General features: G+C 40.6%; 1 protein-coding gene across 1 annotated transcript in view; it reads right to left on the bottom strand.

Annotated features, from left to right (window-relative positions):
- The window catches only part of LOC124805280 (DNA repair protein complementing XP-C cells), a 67,743-nt gene that overhangs the window by 20,650 nt on the left and 22,713 nt on the right, over positions 1-24,380 (bottom strand). Inside the window, exons 2-3 of the mRNA XM_047265792.1 lie at positions 17,419-17,660; positions 12,594-12,819 (exon numbers count right to left, since the gene is read on the bottom strand). Of these exons, the coding sequence (XP_047121748.1) occupies positions 12,594-12,819; positions 17,419-17,660 (468 nt within the window). The remainder of the gene's footprint in view (positions 1-12,593; positions 12,820-17,418; positions 17,661-24,380) is intronic.

Here is a 24,380-nt window from a genome sequence, read left to right as displayed (position 1 = left end):
AGCCACCAGTAAATACTTAGTGCTACCAATGCGAAGCCTGGATAGGTTGCCAGTAAGATCTAACAGACTTCTTTCAAAGTGCCTATTTACGTCTCAATAGCGTATGTATCAATCTCTCCTATTTCATATTATTGTTATTCCAACCCAACTTTCAACTGTTTGAAAAGGGAAATTGACAGTAAAGTAAAGGGTTATATGCAGCAAACAGAAAGGATAAAATTTATATAATTCTGTTGAATCTTCCACTCATTTTCACAATCTATCATTGACAAAACTCTACCATCTGGAGAGCAAGATGTATGAGACAGGTGAAGTACCCTCAGACATCAAAAAGAATATTATAATTCCAATCCCAAAGAAAGCAGGTGTTGGCAGGTGCAAAAATTACAGAACTATCAGTTTAATAAGTCATGGCTGCAAAATACTATCACAAATACTTTACAGACGAATGGAAAAACTGATAGAAGCCAACCTTGCGGAGGATCAGTTTGGATTCCGTAGAAATACTGGAACTCGTGAGGCAATTCTCGCCCTACAACTTATCTTAGAAGGTAGATTAAGGAAAGGCAAACCTACGTTTCTAGCATTTGTAGACTTGGAGAAAGCTTTTGACAATGTTGACTAGAATACTTTCTTAAAATTCTGAAGGTGGCAGGGATAAAATAAAGAGAGCGAAGGCTATTTACAATTTGTACAGAAACCAGACAGCAGTTATAAGAGTCAAGGGGCAGAAAGGGAAGCAGTGTTTGGGAAGTGTGTCAGACAGGGTTGTAGCGTATCCCCGATATTATTCAATCTATAATATTGATCAAGCTGTAAAGGAAACAAAAGAAAAATTTGGAGTAGGAGTTAAAATCCATGGAGAAGAAATTTGAACTTAAAGGTTTGCTGATGACATTGCAATTCTGTCAGAGACAGGAAAGGACCTGGAAGAGCATTTGAACGGAATGGACAGTGTCTTGAAAGGAGGATATAAGATGAACATCAACAAAAGCAAAATGAGGATAATGGAATGTAGTTGAATTAAATCAGATGATGCTGAGGGAATTAGATTAGGAAATGAGACACTTACGGCAGTAGATGAGTTTTGCTACTTGGGGAGCAAAATAACTGATGATTGTCAAAGCAGAGAAACTGGCAATAGCAAGGAAAACATTTTTTAAGAAGAGAAATTTGTTAACATCAAGTATAGATTTAAGTGTCAGGAAGTCTTTTCTGAAAGTATTTGTATGGAGTGCAGCCATGTATGGAAGTGAAACATGGATGATAAAAAGTTTAGACAAGGAGAGAATAGAGGCTTTCGAAATGTGGTGCTACAGAAGAATGCTGAAGATTAGATGGATAGATCACGTAACTAATGAGGGCGTACAGAACAGAATTGGGGAGAAGAGGTGTTTGTGGCAAAACTAGACTAGAAGAAGGGATTGGTTGGCAGGGCATGTTCTGAGGCATCAAAGGATCACCAATTTAGTATTGGAGGGCAGTGTGGAGGGTGAAAATCGTAGAGGGAGACCAAAAGATAAATACACTACGCAGATTCAGAAGGACGTAGGTTGCAATAGGTACTTTGAGATGAAGAAGCTTGCACCGGTTATGGTAGCATGGAGAGCTGCATCAAACCAGTCTTTGGACTGAAGACCACAACAACAACAACAACAACAACAACAACAACAACATTGACTGTAGCTTTCCATCTACACCTAATGGAATGCTTTATCCTGAAGGCTGTTTGTTCATCATAATCTACATTTTAAAAATGGAAAGTCCTTTGTGGAATACTTGAGGCAAGTTTAGAAAGTAAGTTTACTGTGTCCATAATGGTCTGTGTTTTCTTGAGCGTTAGCAACTCTGAGTAGTATAGGAAGATGCCCTGACCAGAGTGAGCATCGCAGGAAAACAGCACTATGTAAACTCGTGTTGGGGTGTCCAGTTGATCAAGTATGTCAGTCAGAAATACCACCAAGTGTGAACCATGTGCTGTGATCCGCTTCCTACTCATGGAAGGAATACCACCTACCGAAATGTTTTCGCAAATCAAAACTGTTTATGGTGAAGGTGTTATTTCCAGAACTCTCTTTTATATGAGATACTCACAGAAACACTGGGATACTGGAAACTGAACACAATATGGGTCACAGAAAAGCTGACAAAACAGCACAAGAAAAATCTTGTCAGTAGGGCTCCAAGTTTCTTGAGCAATTTGAATTGGACGTGAGGATTTTCAGACTTCTACTGTGCCTGGAGATGGAATGTGGATGGCTAATTACACACCTGAGACAAAAAGACACTCACCACAGTTGTGTCACATCAACTCCTCATATGCCAAAGAATTCAAAGACCATAATTTTTAGAAAAAAATTATAGCCTCGGTGTTTTGGGATCAAAAACGCATCATTTTGGTCGAATTTCTGCCTAAGGAGGAGACCATCAATGTATGACAATAATGTGGCATTCAAAACTAGAGGGGGGGAATGAGGTTTTGAAGTGAGGGAAGGAGCTTGGGGGGGGGGGGGGGGGAGCTCAAGGAGGACATAAAGGAATTTTGTGTCTTTGTTTACCATATGCATTGAAATGTATGGCAATTATGTGGAAAAATAGTCAGCAAACACACCAAAAATATCCTATAATTTTTTCAAGTACACTTTTTCCAAAAAGTATAAAAATCTAGTACATTTACTTTCTGAATGTGCCTCATAACTAATGGAAGGAGTAAAGGTTGAGGCATTGAACTGTTGACAGGCCCATAAGCAAGACAGAGAATGAAGGTAAAAATCTCTTAAATTATTATGTTGTGTCATGTTACTTTCTAACAATCAATGTTATTAAATGAAACAACAAGTTTACTGTTACCAGTCACCGTTTTATTTATTTCCACGGCGTGTTTCAAAGGTTTAAGCCTCCATCATCGGGAGGATTTACATTAGTTAGTATGACATTTGTGTGTGTGTTGTGTTACGATTTTTTGGAGGAACTTGTGGCACTGCCTAGTGGAGAAACAAGACACTATTTCAGAACATGGTTTTGGATTTCTTCTGACAAAAAATTAAACTGATATCTAATAGTAAACATAAAATAAGTAAACTAGAGTACCTCCAGTGGTCAAAAGTTCCTTTCGCTGTCGTAACACATCACATGTATACTGTCACATTTGTAAACAAATATGGCGCCTAGAATCTGCTGGGTGCAAGGTTTGTAGCAGAGGAGAAGACATAATCGCAAAGTGCAAAGAATATACATCGTAACAACATTATTACAGAATGATTGTTTAAAGCATTTCGAGGTGATGTTGAGGAGGTGTAGTTGATGTACATACAGTTTCAAGCTGACAAGGGGTACAAGCTGTTGACGTGATGAATTATCTGTAAATGATGTCAATCTCTTGTACTCTTGGCAGCTGTCAATATTTATGGTAAATATTAAGGTGTGTGTGTGTGTGTGTGTGTGTGTGTGTGTGTGTGTGAGCGCGCGCGCGCGCAGCGCGCGCGCGCGCGCATTTCAAGACTAGGCAGTTGCTCAAAACAGAGATGATGCTATTGTAAATATTGTCATTTTTGTCATTTAAGATGGATTCCGGTTTTTTCGTTTGGTGTTTGTAGATTTGGAGTGTTTTGAGAATTTTGTCGGAAGAAATCCAAAACCATGTTCTAAAATAGTGTCTTGTTTCTCCACTAGGCAGTGCCACAAGTTCCTCCAAAAAATCATAACACAACACACACACAAATGTCATACTAACTAATGTAAATCCACCCAATGATGGAGGTTTAAAACTTTGAAACGCATCGTGGAAATAAATAAAACGTGACTGGTAACAGTAAACTTGTTGTTTCATTTAATGTCAATAACAGTCACGGTAAAGCCTAACCTAAAATATTCACATTTAAAATCAATGTTTTGACCCTTCTGCTGGGGTCTTCTGATGTTGCAGGTTAGTTGAATACTGTCAAAGACCGGTGTTGTGTTCACTTATAAAAGGGAGTTTTTCCGCACTCACAAGTGAATGTGACTGCTCTTTGACAGTGTTCAGATAATTGGGAACACTACAGGATCATGAAGAAGATCCCAGAAAAGGGGTCAAACCACTGAATATTTAGAAGAAATTGAAGAGGAACATGATGTGGCCAAACAACATAGAAGATTTTACTTTATATGACAATGGCCAGAAAAGCCTACAGATTTACATGAAACTAAGAATTTTGTCAGATTTCAAATGAATCCTCCATCAGAGCAAACAAGGAATTGTCCAAAAGCTAGAACATACCTCATCAAACAAATTTTTATGTAGTAAAAGCTGCTTCTGATGTGTCGTAACGTAACTTTCAGCTAGAACTTAAAACGAACCACCTCTTTCCATACCAACAATTTCACTTATACACTAATCATCATTAAAAAATGCACCCAAAAGAACTCAACAGATCCACTGCAAACTGGGTGGTAATGTTGCATATCATTAGCTATACCAATGATTACTTCTGCACGGTCGGCCATCACGGAGGAGCTTGGGCTGATGTGGCCGTCAGTTTACACAAGATGGCCCCAAACTACCTCACCTATCAGCACGACAGTGGGTAGCATCACTAAAGCACCTGAATGAGCACTATGCCAAAGAGATGTGTGTGACAGCGCATTTCCCAGGCAGCAGAGTTCACGAGGAGCCTCACCATGGGGCTGCAGCGGCTGGGTGGTTCTATCATTGTACTGCGCATCGCACTGGTATTACATACATCAGCACTGCAAGTTGTTGGTGGCAACGGATACAGGAAGACAAGCACGCATGATGTTTGGGATATGGACGTCCAACACACACCGAAAGGAACAAGGATCGCATTGTCCAACAAACGCAGACAGATCCAACAACAATGATAAGCGCATTCAGTGAGCTGTCCTGCCTTCTAAACAATATCCTGTAAGTGCTACTACCACAGGCAGGTGGATATGAAACACAGGGCTTGCCACACATCTGGACAACTAATGCGACATAATCTCTGCACTGACTCATTTACATGTCTTTCGACAGCCCAGCACCTCTGCTATTTGGTGACATAACTTTTTCCTTGAAGTTGTTTATATTCCAACAAGAGCTTCCATTGGAAAATATAGTTAAACCTCCCAGTGACAATGAAATTAAATGTATATACCCAGCAATACTCATGTAGAAAACCTGACAGTCACATGCAGAAGTCAATGAAATTTCAATAGGAACACAATATTTTATATATGTTAAACATGATAGGATTCTTATCATGACTGAACTTGAAATGCGGCTGTCACTGGAGAGAATCAATAGGAAATAATTTGAGTGGTCAGTCTTTCAAAAGCAAAATTAGAAGGGAGGAGTATTTATAGAATTGTCTGCTGCACTCAGGTTAATTGTAATGAATACAATTTTTGAGAAATCAACATATGTGGGTGATGTTTGGAGGAAGGGGGTGTGTGCGAAAAACAATAACAGATTTATTATATTATAGTAAAATAAAGATTCACAAATCAAATTAATGACTGCAAAGGTCTGGTCCTGAAACCAATAGTGACTGTAACCTAGTATTAATTGTCAGTTGAAATTCAGTAAGTTAGAGAGAGGGGGGATGCGGGGTGGGGGGGGGGGAGGAGGGGGGAGGAGGGGGGAGGGAGGGGGGAGGGAGGGAGGGAGGGAGAGAGAGAGAGAGAGAGAGGGAGGGAGGGAGAGAGAGAGAGAGAGAGAGAGAGAGAGAGAGAGAGAGAGAGAGAGAGAGAGAGAGTTCGACCACAGACAAGATGAAAGCACAAAAAACTTAAAACTACTTTGCAAAAATATGACTCCTCAAAGAGCTATAAATGTGTAAAACATAAAAGAGGTGTTTTAAATGCCAAATCAAAGGTATTAAGATTATGTTGGGTCAACATCTTTCCTAGTGGACTTCAACATCAATGGGCCGACTGGCCAACCTATCCACTTCAAAATTTCAATGTATTGGCTGGAAAAGTGCAGAATATTGACTGTTTACCTGTTCCTTTTCTGTAACGATTTCACTTTGCAGTGGCCTCTCGGTTAGTGATTGCACGCAGTTGTAGGGCGTGGTCAATCCGTGAGGCATCAAAACTAGATTGAGCTACAGACCGCCTATCTAAATTTTTAAAAGATTGCAAACAAAGAGCAAAAATATGCATTATCACTGGTTTTCAGTTAAAATATGCAATAACTGATGAAAAGGAGCCAAATATGCAAATGCATATGCAACATGCAAATGCATATAATCCTGTCTCTAGTCATAACAGAACACGGCTGAGCAAGTATAAGTACTGTTCGCTCAAGCCTAGTGGTATTTCTTTGACTGTTGTGTATGTTGAGAACTGCTTCACAACAGTCTTCATCCCTATGTGGGTCACACAGCCTCATCTGTAACTAGCCTGATGCCACTGGAGCTTAAATGGGCATCCATCCAGATGGGGCCTTCTTCAGGCTGCCACAGGTCAACCTCTGGGTGTCTATGGGACTTTGTTTCACAATTCATGCCTTGATGCATCACACACAGAGCCCCACTGCAAGCTGTGGGCTGACCATCCCACTCAAATTCTGCTGTGGGTGGGATGCCAAATGCCCCTCTGGACACTGACATTGCACCGCTGCTGTAGCCACCTCCCTGCCTGGTACCCTCCACTGGCCACTGCCAAGTGTTCTCCTGAGGCGAGCTCCAGCACCCAGGATCCCGCACGCCATCGAGGCACCATCTCAGCAGCTGTACAAGGTCTTGCTGAATGATGTATAATGTTGATACCTCTGAATTTCTAATTCCAAGACTTCAAACCATCCTAGAATATTACCCTGCCATTTACAGGGTTGATATCTGTCAGTCCTGGCACCATTGTAATTAAAAGCAGCCTAAAGAGGGCAGCTGTGGATAACAGAAGTGATACCAGGATGAAGAAGAAATCATTTGGTGGAAAAAAAAGAAAAGGAGGCAAAAGTTGCTCAGAAATTTAATTAACGGGATATGTAGAAAATCCAAACAACAACAGTTCAAACATAAAAGTCATTAAATATACAAAAAATCAAAAAATTGTAACATATATGCAGCACCAAGACAAAACTTTAGGGAGTACAGAACAAGAAAAAAAGAAAATTATACATGAAAAACTCAACAGGTTAATGGGAGGAGAAAGAAAGGACAGAAACAGGAAACAAATAATTGGAAAAGCTTTGTAACTGCCCAGAAGAAACTGGGCAGCTTAGAAATGACACAGGGCATAGTGAAGACTAGGGAGTTTACATTCTTATATCTGTATTTCCAGACACTTGACTATAGAGTACAGTAAATCATATGCAATAGTCTTCCACACCAAAACACTATTTCAGGGATAAACCCCCTCAAGACCATTAATATTATGATCAGCACACTTCTCACAGCAAACACATCAACAAATCTATTACTATTATTGTATCAAGGAGATGTGACAAAGGGACATTACAACAAGAGATTGTGTCTTAACTCTGTAATATCATACTCTGAATATACAACTATATTTGGACAGAGATCACATGATATTGGATCAGAATGAGCTCCACAAACAATGAGATAATCTGCTAACCTGCTACACTGCTAGCAATTTCCACGAATTCCCTAGAGCTGTCTTACATCATATTCCCACTGCTCCCAATAATACACAGAAAGTATAAATGCAGCAACCCAAATAGCAGCTAATTTTCCTGAACAGCAAGCCTATCTCATTTTGTTATACAGTTACTTTCTTTTGTGACAAACACAGTGCTATCAGTATATCACCAAACTTTCCTTGTCAGTAACACTGCTTATTCGGGAAGAAAATATAATATCCTCAGCATATTTTTTATACAACTCCCACCTCTCTCATTTTTAAAAGCTTATATATATATATATAAAAATAGAGGGAAACATTCCACATGGGAAAAATATACCTAAAAACAAAGATGATGTGACTTACCAAACAAAAGCGCTGGCAGGTCGATAGACACACAAACAAACACAAACATACACACAAAATTCAAGCTTTCGCAACAAACTGTTGCCTCATCAGGAAAGAGAGAAGGAGAGGGAAAGACGAAAGGATGTGGGTTTTAAGGGAGAGGGTAAGGAGTCATTCCAATCCCGGGAGTGGAAAGACTTACCTTAGGGGGAAAAAATGACGGGTATACACTCGCGCGCGCACACACACACATATCCATCCACACATATACAGACACAAGCAGACATATTTAAAGACAAAGAGTTTGGGCAGAGATGTCAATCGAGGCGGAAGTGCAGAGGCAAAGATGATGATGTATGACAGGTGAGGTATGAGTGGCGGCAACGTGAAATTAGCGGAGATTGAGGCCTGGTGGGTAACGGGAAGAGAGGATATATTGAAGAGCAAGTTCCCATCTCCGGAGTTCGGATAGGTTGGTGTTGGTGGGAAGTATCCAGATAACCCGGACGGTGTAACACTGTGCCAAGATGTGCTTGCCGTACACCAAGGCATGCTTAGCCACAGGGTGATCCTCATTACCAACAAACACTGTCTGCCTGTGTCCATTCATGCGAATGGACAGTTTGTTGCTGGTCATTCCCACATAGAATGCATCACAGTGTAGGCAGGTCAGTTGGTAAATCACATGGGTGCTTTCATATGTGGCTCTGCCTTTGATTGTGTACACCTTCCGGGTTACAGGACTGGAGTAGGTGGTGGTGGGAGGGTGCATGGGACAGGTTTTACACCGGGGGCGGATACAAGGATAGGAGCCAGAGGGTGGGGAAGGTGGTTTGGGAATTTCATAGGGATGAACCCAGAGGTTACGAAGGTTAGGTGGACGGCGGAAAGACACTCTTGGTGGAGTGGGGAGGATTTCATGAAGGATGGATCTCATTTCAGGGCAGGATTTGAGGAAGTCGTATCCCTGCTGGAGAGCCACATTCAGAGTCTGGTCCAGTCCTGGAAAGTATCCTGTCACAAGTGGGGCACTTTTGTGGTTCTTCTGTGGGGGATTCTGGGTTTGAGGGGATGAGGAAGTGGCTCTGGTTATTTGCTTCTGTACCAGGTCGGGAGGGTAGTTGTGGGATGCGAAAGCTGTTGTCAGGTTGTTGGTGTAATGGTTCAGGGATTCCGGACTGGAGCAGTTTCGTTTGCCACAAAGACCTAGGCTATAGGGAAGGGACCGTTTGATGTGGAATGGGTGGCAGCTGTCATAATGGAGGTACTGTTGTATGTTGGTGGGTTTGATGTGGACGGACGTTTGAAGTTGGCCATTCGACAGGTGGAGGTCAACGTCAAGGAAAGTGGCATGGGATTTGGAGTAGGACCAGGTGAATCTGATGGAACCAAAGGAGTTGAGGTTGGAGAGGAAATTCTGGAGTTCTTCTTCACTGTGAGTCCAGATCATGAAAATGTCATCAATAAATCTGTACTAAACTTTGGGTTGGCAGTCCTGGGTAACCAAGAAGGCTTCCTCTAAGCGACCCATGAATAGGTGGGCGTACTAGGGGGCCATCCTGGTACCCATGGCTGTTCCCTTTAATTGTTGGTATGTCTGGCCTTCAAAAGTGAAGAAGTTGTGGGTCAGGATGAAGCTGGCTAAGGTGATGAGGAAAGAGGTTTTAGGTAGGGTGGCAGGTGATCGGCGTGAATGGAAATGCTCCATCGCAGCGTGGCCCTGGACGTGCGGAATATTTGTGTATAAGGAAGTGGCATCAATGGTTACAAGGATGGTTTCCGGGGGTAACAGATTGGGTAGGGATTCCAGGCGTTCGACAAACCCAATCTGTTACCCCCAGAAACCATTCTTGTAACCATTGATGCCACTTCCTTATACACAAATATTCCGCACGTCCAGGGCCTCGCTGCGATGGAGCATTTCCATTCACGCTGATCACCTGCCACCCTACCTAAAACCTCTTTCCTCATCACCTTAGCCAGCTTCATCCTGACCCACAACTTCTTCACTTTTGAAGGCCAGACATACCAACAATTAAAGGGAACAGCCATGGGTACCAGGATGGACCCCTCGTACGCCCACCTATTCATGGGTCGCTTAGAGGAAGCCTTCTTGGTTACCCAGGCCTGCCAACTCAAAGTTTGGTACAGATTTATTATGACATCTTCATGATCTGGACTCATAGTGAAGAAGAACTCCAGAATTTCCTCTCCAACCTCAACTCCTTTGGTTCCATCAGATTCACCTGGTCCTACTCCAAATCCCATGCCACTTTCCTTGACGTTGACCTCCACCTGTCCAATGGCCAACTTCACACATCCGTCCACATCAAACCCACCAACAAACAACAGTACCTCCATTATGACAGCTGCCACTCATTCCACATCAAACAGTCCCTTCCCTACAGCCTAGGTCTTCGTGGCAAACGAATCTGCTCCAGTCCGGAATCCCTGAACCATTACACCAACAACTTGAAAACAGCTTTCGCATCCCGCAACTACCCTCCCGACCTGGTACAGAAGCAAATAACCAGAGCCACTTCCTCATCCCCTCAAACCCAGAATCCCCCACAGAAGAACCACAAAAGTGCCCCACTTGTGACAGGATACTTTCCAGGACTGGACCAGATTCTGAATGTGGCTCTCCAGCAGGGATACAACTTCCTCAAATCCTGCCCTGAAATGAGATCCATCCTTCATGAAATCCTCCCCACCCCACCAATAGTGTCTTTCCGCCGTCCACCTAACCTTCGGAACCTCTTAGTTCATCCCTATGAAATCCCCAAACCTTCTTCCCTACCCTCTGGCTGCTACCCTTGTAACTTCCCCCGGTGTAAAACCTGTCCCATGCACCCTCCCACCACCACCTACTCCAGTCCTGTAACCCGGAAGGTGTACACGATCAAAGGCATAGCCTCATGTGAAAGCACCCACGTGATTTACCAACTGACCTGCCTACACTGTGATGCAATCTATGTGGGAATGACCAGCAACAAACTGTCCATTCGCATGAATGGACACAGGCAGTGTTTGTTGGTAATGAGGATCACCCTGTGGCTAAACATGCCTTGGTGCACGGCCAGCACATTTTGGCACAGTGTTACACCGTCCGGGTTATCTGGATACTTCCCACTAACACCAACCTATCTGAACTCCGGAGATGGGAACTTGCTCTTCAATATATCCTCTCTTCCCGTTATCCACCAGGCCTCAATCTCCGCTAATTTCAAGTTGCCGCCACTCATACCTCACCTGTCATTCGACAACATCTTTGCCTCTGTACGTCCGCCTCGACTGACATCTCTGCCCAAACTCTTTGCCTTTTCATATGTCTGCTTGTGTCTGTATATGTGTGGATGGATATGTGTGTGTGTGCGTGCGAGTGTATACCCTTCCTTTTTTCCCCCCTAAGGTAAGTCTTTCCGTTCCCGGGATTGGAATGACTCCTTACCCTCTCCCTTAAAACCCACATCCTTTCGTCCTTCCCTCTCCTTCCCTCTTTCCTGACGAAGCAACCGGTGGTTGCGAGAGCTAGAATTTTGTGTGTATGTTTGTGTGTCTATCGACCTGCCAGCGCTTTTGTTTGGTAAGTCACATCATCTTTGTTTATATATAAACAAAGATGATGTGACTTACCAAATGAAAGTGTTGGCAGGTCGACAGACACACAAACAAACATACACACAAAATTCAAGCTGTCGCAACAAACTGTTGCCTCATCAGGAAAGAGGGAAGGAGAGGGAAAGACAAAAGGATGTGGGTTTTAAGGGAGAGGGTAAGGAGTCATTCCAATCCCGGGAGCGGAAAGACTTACCTTAGGGGGGAAAAAGGACGGGTATACACTCGCACGCACACACATATCCATCCACACATATACAAACACAAGCAGACATATTTGAAGACAATATGTCTGCTTGTGTTTGTATATGTGTGGATGGATATGTGTGTGTGTGCGCGCGAGTGTATACCCGTCCTTTTTTCCCCCTAAGGTAAGTCTTTCCGCTCCCGGGATTGGAATGACTCCTTACCCTCTCCCTTAAAACCCACATCCTTTCGTCTTTCCCTCTCCTTCCCTCTGTCCTGATGAGGCAACAGTTTGTTGCGAAAGCTTGAATTTTGTGTGTGTGTCGACCTGCCAACACTTTCATTTGGTAAGTCACATCATCTTTGTTTGTTTTTTATATATATATATATATATATATATTCCTTAACAGGAGAACTCATGTTAGTTTCATTTTTTTTACCAACATAATGAATAAAATCATGAAATAAGAATACTAGTTATATGACAGTAGTATCTGTTCCCGAAAGAACCGTTACTGTAGATGACCATGCAGCTTTGATAGAAATGAAATGATAATTAAATGGGCAGCCTAGCTGCAAACAGGCGTTGATGTACTTCATTGGGGACATTTTCAACATGTTCCCAATGAAGTACATCAATGCCTGTTTGCAGCTAGGGCGTCCATTTAATTATCATTTCAAGAATACTAGTCTTTGCTGCAACTTCTGAAAATGTCCCAGACTGATGCATTTAAACAAAGGGGTGGTCATGCAGATCTAATTCCTTCATTTATTCTTTTACTGTTTTATAAGAAAAACCAAATCTTACTTTATGACAAAAATATTAATATGATTAAATGTCAAATTATGATAAATAAATTTAAAGTTCTTACACGGTCCCACTTTGGACGTGCTTTTACTATCTTGTATGGTGTTTCTCCAAGCCTGACTACTTTTGCCTCTTTCAGCCATATTTCCCTGGAGTGCAATGTGTGGACACATTCCCTAGCGTAAACAGGGTGACCACGAACAAAGCCAAGTGTAGGCGCATCTGGAGGATATATGGCTTGGAACTTAAGCAGGTCCTTCTTCAAAACATAGAGGGGATGGTTTTTATACCTGGAACAAGAATTTTAAAAAATTATTGCTACCAATGAGACCATTAGTTATGTTTTCTCACCATATATATTCCTCACTCACACACACACACACACACACACACACACACACACACACCTGTACGTGGTGCCAGCTATACTGGCAGTGCCAATGATATTTTGCGGCAGATGGACTGGTTGTGGTGGCAGCAGTGTTGCGTGGGGTGGATAAGTGAGGAGGGATATGGAAGGCAGGGAGAAGGACTGTAGGTGAGTGGTTAGCAGCTCGGAGGGAGGCCAGTTTTCAGACTAGGAACGCAGGGAGAGGGGGGGAGGGGGCGGTAGTATCAGGTACATGGGCTTACATATTTGCAGCTGCCGGTGGGAAGCAACACACTGAGGATGATGTGGGGATGTGAATTAGGAGGGAATGATAGGGTGGAGGAAGGAAAAACTGTTGGTGGAGGGTCCAGGGGTAGTGGGTTACCTGAGATTGAGTCCAGAATGATCGCAGGAGCAACGGAGAAGAGGATCCAGATGGCTTGTGCTGTGAAGCAGCGATTGAAATTGAGCATGTTGTGCTCATCTGCATGCTGTACTACCAGGTGTCATTCATCCTTGTGGACAGCTGGTTGGTAGTCATGCCAAAATAAAAGGCTCTGCAATGTCCGCATCAGAGTTGGTATATAACATGGCTACTTTTACAGAGCTTCTTGTGGGGTACAATAAGCCTGTGACAGGACTAAAGTAAGAGGTGCAGTGTGGGTGGATTGGATAGGTATTGCATCTTGGTCACCACAGGGATCATATCCCTATGGCAAGGAGTTAGGAGTGCAAGTGGCATAGGGATGGGAATGGGCTAGGATGTCGTGTAGGTCGGCTGGCTCATTTCAGGACAGGTGAGAGAGAATCAAATTTGTGACGAAGGGTACAGTTCAGTTGTTACCAGTACAGGGAGATACTGGTGGCAGGAGGTGGGGTTCCTTTTAGCTGATTCTTGCAGGATGGTGGGAAGATTGGGGTTGTGTGAGGATGTGGCATGAGAAATCTGTTTGTGGATCGGGTTACCTGTCTGTGAAGACCTTTGTCAGGCCTTCTGCATACTGAGCAAGGTAGTTCTCATCACTGTAGATACACTGCACATTGGTGGCTAGACTGTATGGGAGCAATTTTTTGGTGTGAAATGGATGGCAGCTGTCAAAATATAGGAACTGTTTGCTACTTAGTTTAATGTGGATGTAGATGTGAGTAGAGCCATCTGTAAGATGAAGGTCAGCATCCAGGAAGGTGGCATGTTGGGTGGAGGAGACCAGGTGAAACAGATGGGAGAAGAGGTGTTGAGGTTTTGAATTAATGTGGATAGGGTGTTTAAGCCCTGAGTCCATATCATGAAGATATCATCAACGAGCCTGAACCATACTAGTGGTTGGGAGTTTTGGGAGGCTAGGAAGGCTTCCTCTAGGTGGCCCATGGCACAAGAGGGTGCCATGCAGTTACCCTGGGCTGTGCCACAGATTTATTTGTAAACCTTCCCTTCAAAGGAAAAGTAGTCATGGGTCAAGATATGGTTGGTAAGGCGCATAAGGAATGAGGTGGTGGGTTTAGAGTCTGGAGGATGTAGGGAGAGGTAGTGTCTGATAGAACCAAGGCCATGGGCATGAGGGACGTTGGTGTATATGGAGATGGCATCAACAGTAGCAAGTAGAGATCCAAGAGGTAAATGTGCAGATGTGGTAGAAAGTCAGTGAAGGAAGTGCATGCACACTTTGTGTGTGTGTGTGTGTGTGTGTGTGTGTGTGTGTGTGTGTGTGTGTGTGTAGCTTATCACAGGGTAACTTCAAAAGAGGACAAGTTTTCAGTCTTTTGTGTGTGTCTATTGATAAATCAATGCTTCTGCTTTTTGGTGAGTGCTTTCCTTTAATCTTAAAAGTAATTTGAAGTATGACAAGTTATGGAAACTTTCACACTGCTATACTTTCCATGTAAGCTAATACAGGTGACATAAGGTGGTAGTAATTTAATATGTATGTAAAAGAATTTTTCTGAGCTTAAATGATTCTATTTTCATAATAAGATATTGTATATTCCATAAATGTTTTTGTTTTTCCGTTCTGTGTCAAGACCGCGAGCAGCACAGCATGTCAACAGCAGAATCTGTTGCAGTGGGCTAAAATGCTAAGCTACATTTTAGTTAACAACCAGAGTGTGCAAGAAGACCATCCGTTTATTGTTGCCTGGCTCTGATACCATTATGAATGACAATAATACACTGTACTTTAAAAAAGGAAATAAAATGTGTACCCGTAATGTAACAGATTGTAATCTTCACTTGTGTTTGAATCTTTATGAAGAACACACACAATGAAATTATATGTCGTTATATACAATATTCATATTGGTGATACAAATAAATTATACTGTATGGAGAATTATATCATATGAAAATGAAGTTACTTTCACCTACTGAATGCTACAATTGCCAAACTGAGATAATTTTGCATCTAAAATTCATTCGTAAACGATTAAATGTACAAATTTAAAACATTGTCACATTACATACCTTAAGTCGAAATATGAGTGCTTTGAAATTGTGGCAACTGCGGAGTTTTTTGACTGAAATGTTTGGTTTTGCAAAAACTTCAACAGTTTTTTTCCCCTGAAAATATATTTGAGTGTTTTCTTATTTTGGATCTATTTCAGATTTCAATAAATGATTATTTCTGATGAGATGATGCAGTATTCTATCTCCACAGAACAGACTGTTTCTTTTAGGTAAGATGTTCCTCAACATTATTTTCCTTTTCCTAACCAATCTGATAATTTCAAAATCTGCAGAATAAGATTTCAACCTATCATGGGCTGTGTGACCCATACCTGACAAAAACTAACTGTTCACACACTAGAGAGGAATTTCAGTATGGTCAAAATCTGTTGACAGAGTTCGATTTCTGGTTGCTATAGTGCAGTTTGCAGACATTATAAACTAGCTGTCAGCCACAAGTGTAAAGAATCTAGAATTATGACTGCCAGAGGGGAGAGGTGTAGTGTGGGGATACAAGTCCCACCTCTCTCTTGCAAGGCAGCCAGCCAACATCTGTGTTCTGTCTTTCTACCAAAACAGAACTGACACAGGGTCTCAGTGATTACTCGCCCCTTCTGGGATTGTGAGGCTTGTAATCAAACTCAATACTGGACCAGGATTAGTATTTTCACTCATTTGAAAATATGAAAATAAAACAAGCAACCCTCTACACAAAGCATTCCGTAATGGCTACCACCCAATTACATGCCGAGGTTGGCACTGTCATAAACGAGGTAGTTTCACAGACCATTCTACAATCAATAATTAGCATGGAACTGAAAGATCAAACATACTGATACATTGTCATGTTTGTGTGCTTTTTGTTTTGCAGACATGATCATGCCCGCATTATCTTTCTAATTAGGGCTTTGCCAAATGGTGTGCAATATAAATAACAAAAAATTGGTTACATTTTTTATACTTATAAGCAGAAAATAATGCTCTTTCAATCTATCACTCATAAAATAGTTCATCTGAATACAATTTGCTATGAAATACCATTTGCTAGATAATTTTGCAATTTTTCATTTTGAGGCAGAATTCTCCTTTATTGCAAATGTGAATTTTTCAGGTCCTTAACCATAGGGCAATTAAAAAATTTGTGGAGGCAGCTATGATTTACAGGTGAAACAAACCTGCAAATAAAAAGAAAACATTTCTCTTTATTCAAAAATTAAAGGATTAATGTGGCTCACACTAGGGTGGAAAAAGATCATTCCAAGCACAGTCAAATTAGCAAACTAAGTCTTGGGAACCATATCATAAAAATCCAATTTGTAACAGCAAATGTTGCTGGTAAGCTTGCTTCTCATATGACTGATACTTTTTTTTCTCCACATGAGAGAATTCCTGATGTAACAGCTAAAAGCATACCAAGAACTTGGGGAATTCAACGTCCTGAAAGTGGCTGACTGTGTGGCCCCATATTCTAAAATTACATGGTAAATGTGTTCTGGGCTTGGATAATTGAACAAGAAACCCAAAAGCCTAGAATACTTTTCATTGAAAATCATGAATTTCACATGATTTTATGCTTGCCTCAGTTCTGTTCGGAGGCTGGTACAGAACTCATCGCATTATTCTTTCACTTAACATACATTTATGTATCAAAAGTACCATAGAATTATTTACAATTCTTTACATATATGTTGAGCTACCTGTCAGTGACTTGTACATATGAGTGTGAATGACTGGTACACAAGAAAATCTTGCATGTCAAAGACTGTTGCTACTGATCTGGCTTAGAAAATATTTTTTTTTTTTTTTTTTTTTTTTTAATTTTAGGCAGTGCAAACAATTTAAGGTGAGAAGTTGCTCAGAGAGTTCAGTAAAACTCTAAGGGAGATATTTTTAAGCACAGGGTTGCAACATTATAGGAAATACACAAGTCTGATCACTATACTGTCAAAGACTGATGCATCTACCTTAGATGGTTCACAAACATGTAATCAGAATATTACTATTTCTTTCATTATTTAACAAAGTCACCATCTTTTTACATTCTACGACCTGATGTATAAGACTGTTTAAGAAACTCACTCTGCAAGACTGGTAGGCAGGGGCCGATCCTGCAGCTGACGGTCCAAGTCCTCATCCTCTTGGTAATCACGAGCTGTCCTTCGGCCTATAAATGGTTTGAGAGACTCCTTCCACCAATCCTCATCAACACGATGCTTACGTGTCACATTATGCCACTGAGAGCAATATCGGCGAGTCACGTCCCTGATGGTACCGTCATCCTGCCATGCCAGTACATAATGCACTGGCTGGCTGGCACGAGACTAAAAATAAATTTATCATTAGTTCACTGTATTGTATTAGGTAGGTGTGCACATGTAACAAGAACAGTAGTTTGCAATCTAAAGGTAATTACCTCCTAGAGGTTAAATTAAATTTTCTGATAAGTAAAAATGGAAAGGGTTTGATTATGATTTTGCTACGTCATTTAAAAAAAATAATGCTATTGCAACTATTTTGCTGGACTTAAATATTCATTAGATCAGCACCACCAATTTTAATCATTAGTCTTCTGACATCCACTGTTTAGCAGTCTCCTTCACGCTTTTCTGTGGAATAGTCTGTGATATGCATCCACATCACTCCTGCATATTTTCTAATGTGATTTATGTACTTTCTATTATGTCACTATCTTAATCTTGTCATATCTCTTGGAAGGCAACAAAGAACATTCTTGGTCCATCTACCATCCATTCGCCTGGCTAGATGTTCCTCCATCCTCCATTTCATTTTCATTGCTCTTGTAATTATATCTCACAGTTCAGTTTGTTTCTGATTCATTTGCTTATTTTGTTGTCTCCTAGTATTTCCCATCAGGCATCTCTTCACTGTTCACCAAGTAACCCTACGAAGTGATTGGTTTCCAATTATAAAGTACATGCCTAGGTCCCATAAGACAATTGATAAAACATGCTCATTGTAAACTTTGTAGTGTTAAAGATCACTTTGGTAAAGTTATGCATAACCCTATGTTTACCTACTACACGAATGACAGTGTCGTCTTTTAAGCACTGTAGCAATTTAATAAGTAAAAGTGTACGGAGGGCAATTGCAAGTGTTCTAGGTAGGGCAGTGACCACACGATCTCCATATTTAGTAACAGTGTAGTCTTTGTGTGTACTCTATGCATCAACACCCCAGATTGAAGTAATTCTGCAAGCCCAAACTAAATGTCCATAGTGTAACATGCAAAACTAAAGAAGAATAGGGACACTGATTACTCATTCATGTAACAAACTGTCAAAGTGACACATACAGATTTATATGATGTTTACTATGTAGTCAAGTAGTATTTAGAAGAAGTTTTTGTATTTTATGGAATAATATACAGAGTTGGTTACAGAAGAAACTATTTGTTTATTTAGATGAGTTCTACATATCTCAAAGCATTTCAATTCCAATGTTGTACAAGACAGCAACACCATCTACAAAGTCCATTTAATCCTGCACCCTCATTCATACATAAATTATATTGGAAGTTCAGAAAGCTAACACAACGAGCAATCAATTAAGTCAAATTTGAGGACATACACATTTAAACGGGGAACATCACATTCTGGTGGCCTACTGACAGAACCCTGAACAATAATTACTAGGAGTTTAACAATAACAAAGAGAAGAAAGGGAGAAATTAAACAACAGAAATTGAAGATTTCAATTCAAGATTGATAATTGTCAATGTTGATAATTAACAACCAAGTAAACAGAACATTATGAGGTGCATGGGGAAATACAAACACAAAAGAAAAAGAATTCAAGAAGTAGCTTTGTGATAAATTAAAATTAAACTATCAACAATACATATGGAGCAGAAGATTTTATAAAGTCCATGAGTTGGAAGAATGGTGGCCAACTGCATTCATGTCCCCATTACGACACAGCAACTAGTTATATCAACATCAGCTGCTCACCAACCTACAGCAACCCTGGTCCACAAAGTGCAATGACCCAGTTTCTCATCAGCATTGTGCGACAGCAAGATGTGTGTGACCAACTACAATGAGCTGTTCTAAGACCACGTTGTTTGTTTCAGTCTTTTTGTTAGTGGTGTTAGTTTTGAACTACTGGATGTTACTTTTGCGTCCTCAAGAAATCTTATTACCATTTTGACTGTGTCGCTTGTAACTAGATTAGAAATATGGAGGAAATTAATTACAAGTTGATTTTACATGTTCTTCATTATGTAAATGCTAGAATAGAACAATTAGTACAAGACACCGCAGATTTGAAAGTGTAGATAAGTAAAAACTATGCAAATGTAAAGTGTGAATTTAATACCATAAATGCAAAAATAGAAGTCCAAGGCGAGGAATTAAAAGTGAGGTGGATGCCTGGAATGTTAGACTGGAAGCAGTTCTTACTGAATTACGAACAATTAGCATGAAAATAAATCATCAAAACCATATGCTAGATGCATGTAACAAGGAATCCCACCAGGGAGGCACAGAAATAGAATTCCTTCCTGAGCCCAGGTTTATGAATTTAAGATCTCTTCCATGACTGCAAAAAACAGTTTTGGTGAAATGGAGTTGCCTTGTCACACACGCTTTCTTGATCCTGAAGGTTTTTGGTCTCTCTATGTAATCAAATGGAAGCTCAGACTTCTTGTATGTATTCTTTAACAGACTGATGAAGATGGTTTCTATTCCTCAGTTCAAGTACTGACAATACAGTACACTGCACACAAAGTTGTGCTCAGAGAAATAAGCAACAACTACTACAACTACTCTTCCATATAATCCAATTTGAGCCCATGTTTGTTCATCAATTGAGTTTAAATCTTTTCCCAGTGTTGTTGATTTTTCTACCAGTGCTGTTCCTCAATATTTTCTTAACAGTACATATTTTTCTTTCCAAATACTATGAACGTCATTTACAGACTATCTTACAGTCTCCCTGTTATTCACGCATCAGCTCGTTTGTTTGTATATTTTTCTCTTTCCATGAGCCACACGGTATGGAAAGTCAGCATGTTTATCATTCAGCTCCAAGAGCACGATCAATATTTGTACTACTGACAGTAACAATACATTGTATTTGTATCGAAGTAGTTTTAACTTCTTGGAATAGGTACTGAGAGAACCAAAGTCAGTGCTGGAAAGACTGACCCTGCTGTGAACGCTGATGACCAATCTTTATGCCATTGAGTATATAACAGAGTAGCGTTCAAAGACCAGAATGCTGATGAACAATTTTTATGCTATTAAGTATACAATGGAGTAATGTCTAAAGACCAATTAATGCATAACTGTCCTGAACCCAAAGATTGAATTGCATACTTCTTCACTTGGCATCATACTACACGACAGCTGCCCTCAGAGCGTGGTGGTGGTGGTGTGGTGGGGCAGAGAGTAGGAGATGGGAATGCTGGTTTTCATCTAAATATTTGTAAATCATATTCTGTAAGAAAGAGTCTTCCAGTGAACAAATATTGATAGTTTCAGATTCTCATTTCCATGAACCAAGTTAGGAAGCTGGCCCATCACTAATTTGCTATCATACTTCACAAGAACTGACCAGCAAATATTGTCAGCTGGAATGGTGTGGAAAGTCATGAATCTCTCAATTATTTCATCACGCAGCCCGTCCCCAATCACCTGCTGGGTTAACTACTTACCAAACATTTAACAGCCATTAATGACAATAAGCCAACTATGCGACTGCCACTTCCTTGCACCACTAGGTACAAGAATAAGTTGTTAACCATAGCCATTTTGACCGTTCAGCCAGGCTTCCAGAGTCAGGTTGAATGTAGTGAGTTAGCTACAAGTTGAGTTCTAGTGTATTTCAGTGGTAATAGTTAACTAGATTTAAAATAAAGTGATACAAGTTCTGTAATTCCCATGGATAAGTGGCTGATTTGCAGTGGTACCAAGAGATCCCATGGAAGTCACTCCCCAAGTGTGTCTGCTTCTTCGAAATTATGTAGTTCTAATAAGGAAAAAGATTCAAATTTAATCAAAGTACACTTTTCTTTCACATCTTCCTCTGTTCCTATCAGCAACATTAGTTCTAAACGCAAAATCAAAGTATGTAAATATCTAGGTTTTGAATAATGAGAAATGACCAAATGTTTTCTTTGTCTGGAGATTTTAGCAAACGACAGCTTCAAGCCCATAAAACTAGATGCGTCCACAGACAAAACAGCTAGACCATGTAAGTAAACCCCATCTAATTTTTTAAATGTCACCAGCAACAACTAAAAGGAAGTGTCAGTTCCTAAAAAAGCCCTGAGAGGTCTTCTGTAAAAATCACATAGTACACGATATACTGGGGATATTGGCTTCTATAGTTGTACAACCACAAATCTATTAAGTGCTGAATGATGCAGTGTTAGGAATTTTGTGAAAGCCCAAGCTTTAAACAGTAAGCTACTTTCCATTCTTTGCAGGGAGGTGGGTTCTATTCATGATTAGCTTCTATTGCACATGAAGGTACATTGGTTGTCTTGTGGTAAAGTTTTTCATTGTATTGCGGAGCTGAAGAATAAATGAATTATGGTGCTGAAGGATGAATTTCATGTTTTCCGAATGAACGACAGTCCTACACTTTTGGCTCCTAATATATGCTACTTGGCCTATGTTTTGAGAAACTGAATAATTTTAACATATTTCTTTAAGGCATATAAACTTGGACAGCTAGAAGCATAACTACAAGATGTTTTCTTATCTGAATGGTTTCTTCGAGGAGGAAAATGACGTGAATGTAGGTAAAATTAATAAAATTGGCATAGTACATCTCCAAAACCTTTGTCAACAATCTGAGGACAAATTTCCAGAACATTCATTTGGGTATGACTGGATTCACAATCCATTTGATACGATCATCACACTCCACTTTTCAACAGTAGAACAGTTTCTTGGGTGCAGACTCAGAACAAATATCCCACCTCTGCAAGAACCCTTTGGATCAACTTATAGATGTGAATGAACATTTAAGGCAATGACATTAATCAAGGCAAAACACCAATTTTGACAACACACCACATGTGCAAACATAAAAAATTACGACTTTTGAACTGTGTGCATTTTTACTCTTGTTTATTTTCTTTTTAGATGATCAGTTTGAATTCAGCAGTTTTTAGATTGGCATTTAAATGTTAAATATTATTCTAGCATTATTTGTATGTTATGATCTTTCAAATATTAAAACTTTCTGACTTTATTAATACTGTTACAGATGGAAACAAATTTTAACTAACTAATGGATTTGTGAACTAATTTGGGGAAAAAAGTAGTGAAATACGCATATTTGCTGAATTCCAATTACTGCACTCAGAGTCATGGTTATTGTAGTTGCCATCTTGCACCATCTTTGAATAATACAAATAAAATTTATGATAATTTAAAATAAAAAGTTTACCTCTGATGTGCTTTAATAACAATATTATTATTATTATTATTATTATTATTATTATTATTGTTGTTGTTGTTGTTGTTGTTGTTGTAATAACTGATAGTTGCAGTGATTAGATGGAAGTAAACAGATACCATGGGCCACTTCTGTGCCAAGTATAAGAAGTGCTGAGGAAGGAAAGCAAAATAAGGAAGGGGGGGGCAAAACGGGGAAAAGTTTCAGAATCCCTGCTTATAGTAGACAGAATGCAGCTCCTTTCTCTGACTGTCTAGAACATGATGCAACTTGGCATTTTTCATGTACAAAAAATATTGTGTTCCCTCGTCCTCACTACAGGTTGGCCCTTGTCATTCTGTGATCTAAATGATGTGCCCTTCCTCCTCAACCTTCCCAGACCTGTCCAATTCTCCTCCCTGATGAAAAATCTATTGGTTCTGAAAACAGGGATGGTTTGTATCTTTTCATTTTGTAGGTGTCTATCAGCAGTACTCCACATATCGTTCAGTGAAGGTAACTACTGCCAACAATTCTGTCTCATAATTTATTAGAAAAATTCTAGGATCGATCGAGGACTGAATCAGGCAACTTCGAATGAACTGGTATTTATCACTCAAATAAAACAAAAGAAAACAAAATAACTATATAAATATACTATTAAGTTTTCCACCACAGCAAAGAAAACACACACACACACACACACACACACACACACACACACACACACACACACACACAAGTGGGGCACGGAGGTGGGGAGAATGGAGCAAAAAAGGAGAGGAGCGGGTACAGATAGGTGGGTACATTGGCAGAGCATGGCACACAATGAGAGTGGGTGACATGAACGGGGAGGAGGTGATAGGATGTAGGGGGTGGAAAATAAAAGAGTGTGGAGGATGAGGGGATGGAAATTAGAGTGTGGAGGATGAGGGGACAGTAGGTTACCGTAGTTGAAGCGAAGATAATTTTGAGAGCAAAGAATGTGTTGTAAGGGTAACTCCTATGTCCGCAGTTCAGAGAAGCTGGTGGTGGAGGGGAGGATACAGATAATCCTAGTTTTGAAGCAGCCATTGAAATCAAGCACTTTATGTTCAGCTGCATGTTGTGCCACATGGTGGTCGACTTTGTTCTTGGCCACAGTCCAACAGTGGCTGTTCAACCTGGTGGACAGCAGGGCGGTAGTCACACCAATACATAAAGTTCTGCAGTGGTCACAGCAGAGCTGGTATATGACGTGGCTGCTTTTCCAAGTGGTCTAGCCTTTGACGGAGTAAGATAAACCTGCGACATTACTGCAATAGGAAGTGCTTGGGGGATGGATTGGGCAGGTCTTGCACCTGGGTCTGCCACAGGGATTGGGAGTGGTTGTGTTGAGTGAGGTTGGGTGTGCAACAGGACACCACATTAGTAGAGGTGGTAAGGATCTTGGTAGGATGTCCCTTATTTCAGGGCAGGATGAGAGAGACTTAAAGCCATGATGAAGGTTATGGTTCAGTTGCTCCAGTCCAGGTTGTGGGCGGATTTGGGATGTGTGATGATATTGCATGGGAAATCTGTTTGTGGACTAGGTTAGGGGGTTTTTTCTGTCTGTGAAGCCCTTTGTGAGGCCTTCAGCATTCTGGGAAAGGGAG

Source organism: Schistocerca piceifrons, chromosome 7 (assembly GCF_021461385.2).
Source record: "Schistocerca piceifrons isolate TAMUIC-IGC-003096 chromosome 7, iqSchPice1.1, whole genome shotgun sequence".
NCBI classification, from domain to species: Eukaryota; Metazoa; Arthropoda; class Insecta; order Orthoptera; family Acrididae; genus Schistocerca; species Schistocerca piceifrons.
This window is presented reverse-complemented; position numbering and strand designations above follow the sequence as displayed.